This window comes from Phaethon aethereus, assembly GCF_964289735.1.
Source record: "Phaethon aethereus genome assembly, chromosome: 1".
Taxonomy (NCBI): domain Eukaryota; kingdom Metazoa; phylum Chordata; class Aves; order Phaethontiformes; family Phaethontidae; genus Phaethon; species Phaethon aethereus.
Genome location: NC_138575.1, coordinates 1,716,199 through 1,729,016, shown reverse-complemented (window position 1 = coordinate 1,729,016; position 12,818 = coordinate 1,716,199). Strand labels below are relative to the sequence as shown.

At 54.8% G+C, this 12,818-nt stretch overlaps 1 protein-coding gene across 1 annotated transcript in view; it reads left to right on the top strand.

Annotated features, from left to right (window-relative positions):
* The window catches only part of TASOR2 (transcription activation suppressor family member 2), a gene marked incomplete at both ends in the record, with an annotated part of 34,786 nt that extends 22,768 nt beyond the window's left edge, over positions 1 to 12,018 (top strand). Inside the window, 7 exons of the mRNA XM_082013840.1 lie at positions 1,916 to 2,450; positions 3,827 to 7,393; positions 8,272 to 8,397; positions 8,938 to 9,091; positions 9,682 to 9,787; positions 11,310 to 11,491; positions 11,900 to 12,018. Coding sequence (XP_081869966.1) covers positions 1,916 to 2,450; positions 3,827 to 7,393; positions 8,272 to 8,397; positions 8,938 to 9,091; positions 9,682 to 9,787; positions 11,310 to 11,491; positions 11,900 to 12,018 — 4,789 coding nt within the window. The remainder of the gene's footprint in view (positions 1 to 1,915; positions 2,451 to 3,826; positions 7,394 to 8,271; positions 8,398 to 8,937; positions 9,092 to 9,681; positions 9,788 to 11,309; positions 11,492 to 11,899) is intronic.
* Positions 12,019 to 12,818: the final 800 nt, after the last annotated feature.

The following is a 12,818-nucleotide window of genomic DNA, read 5'->3' as shown; positions in this document are numbered from 1 at the left end:
CTGGACGTCTGGAACACTTTTAGAAGGAACTTTCTTTACTTTCTTTTTTTTTTTTTTTACACCTTGCTTTGCATGAAAATTGACTTTTTCCCCATGCTCAGATGCCCAGTTTTGCTGTGTTAAAGCTGATGTTTCTTCCCTGCAGAGAAGGACTTGGGGGCACTGGGGGATGAAAAGCTGGACATGAGTCGGCAACATGCACTCGCAGCCCAGGCGGCCAAGCATGTCCTGGGCTGCCCCCAAAGCCGCATGGCCAGCAGGGCGAGGGAGGGGGTTCTGCCCCTCTGCCCCACTCTGGGGAGACCCCCCTGCAGTGCTGCGTCCAGCTCTGGAGCCCTCGGCACAGAAGAGACATGGACCTGCTGGAGCAGGGCCAGAGGAGGCCCCAGCAACGCTCCGAGGGCTGGAACAGCTCTGCTGGGAGGACAGGCTGGGAGAGCTGGGGGGGCTCAGCCTGGAGCAGAGAAGGCTCCGGGGAGACCTTACTGCAGCGTTTTGATATATAATGGGGTCTTATAAGAAAGACAGAGAAAGACTTCTTAACAAGGCCTGTAGTGACAAATCAAGGGGCAACAGTTTTCAACTAAGGGAGGGTATGTTTGGACTGGACATAAGGAAGAAATGTTTTACAATGAGGGTGGTGAAACTCTGGCCCAAGTTGCCCAGAGAGGTGTTAGATGCCCCGTCCCTGGAAACATCCCAGGTCAGGTTGGATGGGGCTCTGAGCAACCTGCTCATAGATCCACAGAATAGTTTGGGTTGGAAGGGACCTTTCAAGGCCATCTAGTCCAACCCCCTGCCATGAGCAGGGACATCTTCAACTACAGCAGGTTGCTCAGAGCCCCGTCCAGCCTGAGCTGGGATGTTCCCAGGGATGGGGCATCCACCACCTCTCTGGGCAACCTGGGCCAGGGTTTCACCACTCTCAGTGTCAAAAACTTCTTCCTTAGATCTAGTTGAAATCTGCTCTCTTTCAGTTTAAAACCATTATCCCTTGTCCTATCGCTACGGGCCCTGCTAAAACGTTTGTCCCCATCTTTCTTCCAAGCCCCCTTTCAGCCCTGGCAGCTGCAGTAAGGTCTCCCTGGAGCCTTCTCTGCGCCAGGCTGAGCCCCCCCAGCTCTCCCAGCCTGTCCTCCCAGCAGAGCTGTTCCAGCCCTCGGAGCATTGCTCCTCTTCTGGCCCCGCTCCAGCAGGTCCATGTCTCTTCTGTGCCGAGGGCTCCAGAGCTGGACGCAGCACTGCAGGGGGGTCTCCCCAGAGCGGGGCAGAGGGGCAGAACCCCCTCCCTCACCCTGCTGGCCACGCGGCTTTGGGGGCAGCGCAGGACACGGTTGGCTTCTGGGCTGTGAGCGCATGTTGCCGGCTCCTGTCCAGCTTTTCACCCCCTCAGTGCCTCCAAGTCCTCCTTGGCAGGGCTGCTCTCCATCCCTTCACCCTCAGCCTGTGCTGATACCGGGGGCTGCCCCGACCCAGGTGCAGGACCCTGCACTTGGCTTTGTTGAACCTCACGAGGTTCACACAGGCCCATTCCTCGAGCTTGTCCAGGTCCCTCTGGATGGCATCCCATACAGTTCCCTGATCTAGTGGCAGATGTCCCAGCATCTTCCCTCATGGCAGTGGGGAACTGGACTAGATGATCTTTAAAGGTCCCACCTAACCTAAACCATTCTATGATTCCCCTGGCTCTGCAGCTAGAATTGGTACCTAGATCCATGAACAGAAGAGCCGTGAGTTTCTTTTTTTTTACAACAAGCTGGAAACCACATCAAGTGATTTGTGTCTGCAGCTGGGCATTTGCAGCCCCCCTGCATTGGGACTTAGCACCGTGGGGAACCAGGATATGTGTTACCTTGTGCTAGTCAACTGGAGGGAGGATGAAGATGTTTCAGGCTGTGTTTGCTTTCCCTTCCAGGCCCTGGGACCCTGATCTGCCCGACGACGTGGAGGAAATGAAGCTGATACTTCATATGTGGGTGGCTCTCTTCTACAGCAAACCCAGCAAACTCCTGAGCAGCACGAGGAAGGTGGTGGAGCACAGCAACCCTGAGAAGTACGTCTCAATAAATAGCACTGGGGACTTTCTTGAGCTGAGTGATGATGGTGAGGATTGTTTTGGTTTGGAGGCATGCCCTGCAGACTCTCGGTCAGACCCTGACCAGACTCCCAGCAGCTCTCTGGATCGCAGCACGCATTGCCAGGGACCTTTCCGCCCAGAGGAGAGCCTTGCAGACTCTCAGACTGATGCTGATGGGACTCCTGGTGTTGTCGATAGTACGGTATCGTCTTCCTCAGGGGAACTGCCCTGTGGGGAGGAGGAGCCTTCCTCCACAAGCTGTTCCGAGAGCCTTTCCCTCGCTGAGCATGCTGATGAGAGCCTGGCTGTGAAAGATAGGCAGCCAGCGGCCGTTCCTGAGCAGCGTGTGCATGACGTCTCAACCATGACTGCGGTAAGAGCTTGGAGTTCAGGTCATACGAGTCTATAGGGCATACAATGCCTTTTGTGCTTGTAAGATCTTCTGAGAGGAGTAGAGCAGACGTCCTTGTGGGCTCTCTTAGGGTCAGGTAGTGGGAGTTCCCAAAGCAGGACACAGAAACGTTCCCTAGCATTAGCTGCCCCAGGTGATTGCAGCGCAGACATGCTCAGTCACCATAAAAAAGAAGCTTTCAGGCCTCAATCCAGGTTTGGATTTCCTCTTGTTCTGAGCTGGCATCCCCGGGCTCTGGCACAAGCCATATCTATCCCTCCAAGCGAGCGGGGCCTCAATATGGGTGCTCTCCAAGGGGGAGGAATCCCAAAGAATTAGAACAATGAATGTGTCAAGCTCAGCATCTGTCCCGCGTTTCAGCCACGAGCTGTGCAAGCCTGGCTGAGGTCTCAGGCCTGCACTTAACTGAGGGAGGAGAGGAACCACAAACGCCCCAGACGCACACTCAAAAGCCTGCCTGTCTCCTGTGGGCAACTGCGTTTGTCTGCCCATGGTTGCAGCAGCCCAGACATGTCACAGGACACGGCACAGCCTTTCCTCCGCTTGTTTGGGAGCACTGAGGTTTGCTAGCTTGGAGAGGTTTCCTTCAGACAGATAGCAGTGCAGTGCTTCGCAACATTTCCCTCACCCCTCTGGCAGAGTTAGTTAATATTACATTCTGGGTAGGGTTTTTAAAATTATTTTTTATAGTTTCTACAGTTTATAGATGGTCAGGAGTGGAGGTGCTTGGGTAAAATTAAAACATGGGTGTCCGATGACATTTTTCAAGCCTGAGTTAAAATAATTCCTTTAAAACTTCCTCTCTGAGCAAATGGCAGCTGCCATAGGGCTGCAACTGTTTTGCACAAAGGAAGAAATATCCTGGTGTTTGTTACCACCTGGGTTTAGTGCTGTGGAGCAGGCAGAAGTGTTTTGGGAGGAAATGTGGGATCACTGTCCACAGTGTCCATATAGCTTGGACGGATAAACTCAGTAGAGATAAGAGGATGCTGCTACATACGTTACCTCTGGGCACCAGCTGATGGCCCCTGCACAGTTTGGCCTATTTTTAAGACATTTCATGGTGTAAAGAAGGTAGAAAGTTTCAAAATCTTTCCCTGCCTGTCTGTGGAACTCTGCTTGCCAGCTACGGTGTGGATGGTAGTAACTCATGTGGGGTAAGGATTCAACCCTTGACTTATTTTAGAGATAAACTCCAACTAATGTCCTCAGATGCTGTTGGAATGGCTGTACTCACAAAGTTTGAGCGTTTAAAATATCCAAGTCCTCCTGCATGGGTGTCTCATCTCCCGCATTTGCCTCCCTTGAAGGTTAACCTCTGAATTGTGTTGTTTCAGGAGGAGCCACCCAAGGAGGGACTGCCAGATGCTACGATCACCCCCAGCCCTTCCGATGAGCTTGGCGATGCTGGCAAGCCCCAAGCTGCTCTGGGCAGGGAACACCCATGCAGCCAGGCCCCAAATTCCAGTACAGCTCCCAGCAGCGAGGCACCGAGTGCGCTGTGTGGATGTGGAGAGCAGCAGGAGAGCGGGTGGGCCACAGGGTCAGGGAGTGGCCCCGGCCCTCCTGAGGACAGGGAGAGGATGGGAGATGCTGGGCACTGTACAGAGGATGGCAGCTGGGCCACCAGCGACGGACCGCAGCATGCCTGTGATTCGAGGCCTTTAGAAGCACATCCCAAAAGTCCAAAGCCCCATGGAACCCATGAGGAAGGGAGGGAATCACAAGACGCCTTTGGACATCCAGAAAATGAGGAGGAAGAGGCAGTGGAGGGGAAAAAAGAGAAAGAGGACTCTGAATATGAAAGCAGAGTCCTGGGGCCTGTTGATGTAGCATTTTCTGAAAGTGGTGATGCTGACATGGAGCATGAACGCAGCCAGCAGAAGCCAGTGAGTTTGGCATGTCCGAAGGACTTTGGTGTTCCTGGAGAGGGCCCTGTGCCCAGCCCTGCTGCCTTAGCATCCCCTTGCCCAGGCAGATCAACGCCAGTGCTGTCAGATGGGACAAGGACTGAGATTGGCCCTCAAGGGCTTCCTGGTGAGATGGCACCAAGCCTGGACGTGTTGCAAGAGCCCTGGGAGGCTCTGGCCACCCCAGATGCAGAGACAAACGGTGTTGGTTTGGCACACACAGCCAGTCCAGCCGAGGTGGGATCGCCCCGTGACAGCGGGTTGATGCTGCTCTTACCACCCGATCCAAGCCTTGTCTGTGGGGCAGAGCCTGACAGCATTACAGGCAACGTGGGACCTGCTGGAGAGGCGCTGGGTGACGGCTTGGAGCAGAAAGACAAGGATTGTGCGCCCTCTGCAGAAAGGTGGGCGCTTGCTGGGAGCAAAGCTGACCTCGAGTCACCGTGCAGCCAGGGACGGTCAGTAACCTTGGCCCCTGACTCCAGCTCTGTCTGCTTCACATCTCTTCATGTAGCAACAGATCCTGGGGCTGCTCCAGAGGAGCAGGAGGCCATGGAGAGCACCCAGTCTCCATTACAGAGCGACCTGGGAGGGAGCAGCTGCCTTTCCCAAAGGTGTGGAGGCGATGTTTATGCTGACCTTACTTCGCTGAGCACTGGGGAATCAAACCAAGAAGATAACAAGGTTTTGGCAAAAGAAGAGAGTAGCAGCCCTTCTGCCAACTGCACAGATGTGCTGGATGAGTCCTCGGGAGCAGGTGATGGCCAGGGTGTCGCCTTCGGCTGTACAGCCCTAGCAGGTGGCTCTGAAGCTTGGGAGGGGGATGATGTGTGCCTCGGTGCAGGCAAGTCCCCCAGGAGTGACAAAATGAACACAGCGGTGGTGGCTAATGCACCACGGGAGCCAGGGACCTCTCTTCATCACCTCCTGGAATCAGAGCCCTCCTCCTCCGTGAGAGAGGGGACATCTGCCATGAAGCAGAGCTCTGCAAACAGCCTGTCTCCACCTGCCCACGCAGGCTCGGCTCCTGCTTCTCCCTCCCAGCAGGTTCCTCTTCCCCGTGGCGGAGACACGGACTCTCACAACCACTTGTTAGAGCAAAGCGAGCAGGGGCCAGTCCTGTGCCAGTATGGGAAGTCCTGCGAGCAAGTAGGTGCTGCAGAGGTGAGTGTGGCCACCGAGAGCCCAGATGGCTCCTTAAAACCCAGATATGCGGAAGAGGTGAAAAAAGACATGGGTCTGTGCCATGCAGAGCCGGCGGAGAGCTCCCCTGTGGATGTGCCTGTGCCAGGTGACCTGGGATCAGTGCCTCCTTCTCCGCATGGTCACAAGGCAGGTCTGCACAGCGCTGAGCCAGACTCGGCCCTTGGTGTGCACCCTGAGACGCTCTCTCCTGGCATGAGTCCGGTTCCAGATGGTGCCCCATGGTCCTGCTGCGTGGGAACCTGCCCCAGGTGTGCCAGCCCTGGGACAGAAGCAGTGGATGCAGTCGGGAGCCACGAGAGGGAACCCATCCTGCCTGAGGATTTGGAAGGAGGAAGCAGCATCCCTCTTGCCAGTCCTGCATCTTTTTCAGCAGGGGAATTGCTCCTGCCACTGTGCGAGCCCCAGTCTGTCTGCAACCAGGGCGAGCAAGAGGCCACGGGATCCAACGTGTTTGCTGATCTGCACCGTGCCAGCGTGGAGGTGGGAGAGGGAGAAATCCCCGCTCTCCCCTTCCCGATGTCGCCGTTACATGTGCACAGGGGCCTCTGCAGAGAAAGCCTGGAGCTCAGTGATGCTGAGGATATTTCAGACATGCTCCTGAGAGCAAAGCAGCTCCCCAGAAACGACAGACACATGGGCTTGACCTTTGAAGATCTGTGGGAGTCTTTCTCTGGAGACTCAGACCAGGAATATTTTGGGGGTACTTCACGGTCCCTGCTTACAGCCAGGGGTTCCTACAGCACGAGATCCCTGGATGCTGCAGGCACAAGGACTTACTGCGACTCCTCCTCCGTGAGCTCAGTGCATACAGAGGGGCACAGCGAGGACTGGGGCTCGCTGGGTGCGGAGGGTGGCTGCTTGTGGGCTGAGCGCGGCTGGCCCATCGGCCCGGGGGAGACCAGCAGCGGGCACGTTCCACCGTACGTCAATATTAGGGACAGCCAGGGAGTTGCCAAGGACTACCGGAACTTCGTGGTCACCAAAAAGTGCCGGGAAAAGATGGGAAATTTGCAACCTTCGAAGAGGCACAGCCACCGTGCGGGGCAGTCTCATTTGTTAGGGTCACTGATGGGGACTTGGAGGGGTTTTGAGGAAATCACCCAGCACACTTTGGACATGGAGTGTCTCCGTTTCCATTATAAGCTAAAACAAATCCTAAGGAGTGGGAAACCACACTTTTCTACCTCCAAAAGCATCTTTCCAAAAGACTTTTCTCCCCAGGTGATGTCTGAGACATTGCCTCTGCGAGAAGCTCCCATCCCACGCTCCCCGCGGTGCAGGAGCCCTTTGCAGGTGACGATCCTGCCCTCCGACATGTGGCCGAGCGGGCTCGGCTGGCACCGGCAAAGCAGCTGGCGTGGGGACCCATGTGCCCTGTGGCAGGACCCCCTCTGCGACGAGAGGAGCAGGGCCAGATCCCAAACCCCGAGGCAGGGCTGCGCGGCTCCCTTCCACCTCAGCAAGCTCAAATACGATAATAAGCTAAAGGACTCGCAGGGGGATATCGCCGTCATCCTCGATGAGTTCGCCGAGTTCAACAGGGTGGTGCTGAGCAGGGCTGACGCGGGGAGTGAGGGCAGAGGGCCGGGCCCGGTGCACGGGCGGGCCTCGAGCGAGTGGACATGCGTGTCCTTCCCTGGGAGGATGGCCGCCTTCGAGGAGATGATCGCGGACCTGTGCAGCACGCTGCGTTTCCACCTGCGCAGCGTGGCCAAGGAGGCCTGCGGCCGCACTGCCATGTTCTACCTGGTGGAGACGGGCAAGGACCCTTTCTTTGCAAGAGTGAAGGTAACGCTGGTCCTGTCGGCATGGTCGGGGACGGATGGCCCTGCGGTGAGAGCTGAGGGCAGCAGGAGCAGGCGTAGGGCAAGCTTGCCCAACCTGACGCAGATGGCATGTGGTTCCCTTGAGCCAGGAGCCACCTCTGCCATTTCATCTCGGCTCCCACCACCATAAATTGGAATCATAAAATCATTTAGGTTGGAAAAGAGCCTTAAGATTACCAAGTCCAACCGTAAACCTAACACTGCCAAGTCCACCACTAAACCATGTCCCCAGGTGCCACATCTACACGTCTTTTAAATACCTCCAGGGATGGTGAGTCAACCCCTTCCCTGGGCAGCCTGTGCCAGTGCTTGACAACCCTTTCAGTGAAGAAATGTTTCCTAATATCCAATCTAAACCTCCCCTGGTGTGACTTGAGGCAGTTTCTTCTCGTCCTATCACTTGAACATCCCCCAGGCCAAAACAGATCAGAGTTCATGCAGGTGCAGCCCAAACTCAACCCCCTCAAGGTGGCTTTTGCTTGAGCTCTCATTAAAGGGTTGGAAGCTGGGGGGGGTGATTGCAGGGGAAGATTTGCTGCTCCAGAATGGTGAAGAGGCCCGATGCATGGTACGGTGAGATGGTTGAGGTGGTTTTCTAAAAGGTTTTTGCCAACAACGGTAAATAGCTGCTTCTTCCCCCTCTGTCTGGAGCCCCAGCCTGGAGTGCGCAGTGCCTTTGACAGACGGACACCGCAGGCTGCCCTCGACACCAGGGTGCCTGGTTGGGGTCGCTGTCTCGTTCCTCTCTCCTCGTCCCCAGACACCTGTGTACCAGGAGCGTGGCACTGCTCTTGTGAAGATATTCTCTGTACAAACCTTCTTAGATCGTTTCTGTTTCAGACCTTGCTGAAGAAAGACGGCCGTGTGGAGATCGAACCCCTGAGCTTCTGTGAAGCGAAACACACGGACGCTGACAGGCTGCTTGTCATCATCAGGAATGAGGACATTTCCTCACACATCCACAACGTAAGGCCCGAGTCTGTCCTTTTTTCCTACCAGCACCATTTTTGAATATCGGCATCCAATTTAAAGATTTTAAATTTTACACTATATATAGCTCTAGATTTAATTATCAGCCTCTGCAGATGCACTGTTCCCTCTGCTGAAAGAGTGCTTCATGAAGAGCTGTTAAAAACAATATCTCAAAAGCATGAAGCCTGTCAGTTCTGCTTTTCTTCTGTCTGCATTTTTGATCACTGAATAATGTCATTCAGAGCAGCCCAGCTTGAAGGATTCAGGCTGGGGTTACCTAGTGTAACGGAGCAGTTCAGCCAGGCTTTGGCTCCTGGGTTCTAGTGAATATTGCAGCGGACTGACCCACCTGTAACACCCTATATTGCTGTCCACGGCTTTGGGGTTGGGCTATGGACACACGACTGTCCGGGTGATGCAGACAGAGGATGGGGTGGGTTCCCCGGGTCTCCCAGAAGTGTCTGTGAGTTGCAGAGTGCTGCAAACGCTGTTGAAACTCAGCTGCTTGTGCAAAAGCATCTCTGCCTTGAGCAGGTACCGTGCTTGCTGAAGCTAAAGCACTGTCCCAACGTGGTGTTCGCCGGCGTGGACAGCCCCGAAGATATACCAGGTCGCACGTACCAGGAGCTGTTTCACACTGGTGGCTTCGTGGTGTCGGACGAGGAGGTGTTGGAAATGGTAACGCTGGGTGAGTCTCGCTGCGGCCTCTCGCTTGGATGCAGACACGCACCATCGGCTCCCGGCCTCGTCCGCTGGTTTGCCAACACCTTCCAAAACTTGCCATCAGTGTCCTCTACTCCTGCTTTAGTGGGGGCAATTCTTTCCCTCTATTTGATATTTGTAGACCCCATATGGATAGTGGGTCCAGGTCAGGGCTCCCAAAAGCATCTAATTACAGCGGGGGCCACCAGGATGGTCAGGGGCTGGAGCAGGGGTTGTACAAGGACATTCAGCCCGGAGAAGGGAGGACAAAGGGGAGACCTGGTTGCTGTTTTCAGCTCCCTAATGGGAATTGGCAGAGAAAACGGAGCCACGCTTCTGGAGATGCGCAGTGATGGGATGAGAGGTGTCAAGGACAAGTTGCTCTTATCCTGTTAGATGTTAAGAGGAAAAAATTCACAGCAAACAGTGTTCTCTGTCCTTGGAGATTTTCAAACCTCGCCTAGGCAAAGCCCTAAGCAACTTCAGGTGGCCCAACTTTGAGCAGCGGTTGCACCAGAGACCCCCAGGCACCCCTTTCCACCCTTGGTTACCCTCTCACTCTTGCTGTCTCCCCAGGCCAACTGAAAGAGGTGGTGAAGATGCTGGAGAAGCTGAACAGAAGCGGGAGGTGGAAGTGGCTCCTTCACTATAAGGAGAGCAAGAAGCTCAGAGAAGACATCAGGTAACGGCTCTGCGGTGGCAGCTCCCTCATCCCCACTGTCCTCGCCACCGCAGCAAGGACGCACCCACTGTGGTGGAGTGTGGTGTTCTTTTTTACACTCGGTGCAGGGACACAGGGCGAGTTAGGTGCCTCTGGTTGAGTTTTGTCCTTTTACAAGATGAATTTGAAGATTTTTGTTTAAATAAAAACTTTTCTTATTAGTGAGGGACCATGTGCCTCAAGTCTGGAATCACCAGAGGTCCGCATTTGCACACTAGCAAGTAAAATGCAATAGGTTTTTTTTATACCTATATGAGATGGAGCAGCAGGACACGGGACCTGGAGAGGATCAGATGGCCTGAAACATGTCTTGCACGTGATCGCCGATGAGGCAGAGCTCTGGCAGCCGCTTCGTGCACCCTGCTGTATCTCCATAAGGCAGTTCCCCCCTCTCTTTGGCAGAGACGCTCTCTGTGAGCGTTAACAGCCTGCAAGGGGCTGAGGAAAGGCACAAATTTCGTTTGAGGAGCTGCAGGCTGCGAAAGCTGCCTCTGCAAACTGAGCTCCCTTCCCAGCAGCTCACCCCAGCCCCTGCACATGGGCATGCCGGGAGCTCGGGGTACCTTCCCAGGCCTCTCTCTGCCCCGCTGCCGCCTTTTTTCTTGTTTCTTTTTCTGTCCCATCACGTGTGTGATTTGGGCGAGCAATGAGGAGCTCAGACTTTGTAATGTGGAGAGGAACTGGGGTGTCTTGGGGGAGTGTGTAAAGTCACACCCTGCCGGGAAAAGCAGAGCTTTTCCGGTTTGTATTTGCTACTTATTTTAGGTTATGTGCAACAATGTGTATTTCAATGATGCAGTCTGAAAAAGGGCAGTAAGATGGCGAATGCTATCCATTGAAATGTCCTGCTTTTATCACGGTTGAACTTAGAGAGGGGTTGTTTTGTCGGGCAGGCTTTGTTAGTGCCAGAGCAAACGACTTTCTCGTAACAACCTGCGGACAAAGGGGAAGCTGGTCTGCTCTGTCTGAGCGAAAACGCTACAACAAATGGGGAGAATCTCGGGTCCCCTCCACACTCAGCCTGTGCGGTGATAGCACAAAGCAATCGTTCTGAAGACCTGTTTTTCAGACCTCGAGCAGTGAGGTGTCGCAGAAGCTGTCGGGTATTTCATCGTAGTCAGTGGGATGAGGACTCAACCTCATCAGCGGCCGCTGCTGTGGAGCAACGTGTTTGCCTTGTGCTCTGACACTGGCACTCAGGTAGCATCTCCTGATTCCATCGTGGTGGGACCACGAGCCCTGATCTGCCGGAGCTGCCTGGAGCGAGGAGTCATTTTGTTTTACCTCCTGCGTGCGTGATCCCTACGGTGACGCTTGCTCCTGCCGTCTCCATTTCATGCAGGGTGGCAAGCGTGAAAACACCCATGCGGCTGGAAGAAATACGTGTGGGGGGAAAGGCAGGTCCCATCATACCTGCTGATTCCCTGGGAGGGGAGAAGGGGTAAAGCCCCTCACCACTTCAGTCTTGCTCCTCTCCCGGCAGGGTGGACGCCAACACCCACAAGAAGCACTTGATCCTCAAATCGTGCCAAGGAGCCGATCTTATCGAGGTGCTGCACTACCACGCCTGCGACTCCCGGTTGTCCCCCAAATCTGAGTATGTCAAGTGCTTGTTGAACCTGCAGGTTCAGCACGTCAGCGCCAGGTTCGCCGTGTATCTCACTGGTAAGGACGGGCTCTGGGCGCTGCCCTGTGCTGGTGCCCTCAACCCCCATGAGTTTGGGGGGAGGTGGTGGAGGAGGGACAGAAACACCCCATTTTGCTCCCATTTCTGCTAGAATCACAGTGAAGGTGTGCGTTGATTCATTGCAAGTCAATGTGGTAAAAGGCAACAGGAACAGATTTTTGGAGGGCTGCTAAGTTCTGGCAGTTTTTCGAGCCTGCGGATGGCTGTACGTCACGCTCTAATTCTGGCCTTGCTGGGCCGAGGCTGTTTGCAGCGCGGCGCCGTTAATCTGTTCGCATTTGCAAAACAGAGTAACTCACTGCAGAGGGATTTGGGGATATTATCTGTACGTTTCAGAACAACCTTGTTTGCTTGTTTGAATTACGGTGCCACTCCTCCCTTTGCAGAAAAGCCCAGCGTCAGCAGGGAGGTCCTTGAAAGTAAAGGAATCCTCGTGGCCGACGTCGACACCTTCCTTGGGACGGTGCAGAAAGCGGCTGCCCCGTTTAAAAGAAGCTACTGGTAAGGGGGGAGCTTGGGATCAACCCCTTCTCCCCCAAAAGTCCGGGAGCAGCTCCCGGGTTGTCTGTGGGGTGGCAGGGAGGGAGCTGGGGTCCCTCCGGGACCTGCCCCAGAGGCTGGCTGCAGGATCTGCTCCAGCTCTGCCGCCGCTCAGAGCTGACTCCTGAAGCCGTAGCCGGGAGGGCCCGTGCTTGACGCTGCCGGCACTGGGAAACTTGCTGGCGCTTCCCTTGGGGACGCTCTGCGAGACATCGGCGCTGCGAGGAGCGAGGAGGGGAGCAGAGCAGTAACCTGTGCCGCGTCTCTGCGTTGCAGGTGACGAAACGAAGCTGCGGCACGGCTCCTCCCCAGCCCCTGTGGTGCTGCTTTGGGCATCCTGGTCCTCTGCGGGATGGCCCCGACACCCCGGTGGGTTTCGGGTGCTGCACACAGGAGCCATGCACGGAGAGGTGGCAGGGGAAGGTTGGCTCTAGTTCTGTATATAGAAATTATTTAAAGATGGCTAATGCAAATCCTCCTGGGGATTTATTCCCTGCCATCGAGTTGCATATAGGACAGAGGTTATTTTAACATTACACAGTTTTAAATTATTGGAGTGTTTTCAGGTGATTAGTGCAGCTGACATTGGAAGAAATAGGAAAATAAAATAAGATGTTTACTTGAAGGTTAGGAGCAATACGAGTCCACAATAATAAATGCATTTTCCACAGGGCTGATGCTGTACATACTGTACACCAGACGCATGCGGTAGCCACTGGGGTGGGTGCACGTTTTAAGCGGGTGTTGGTGACCCTTGCCCGAGCG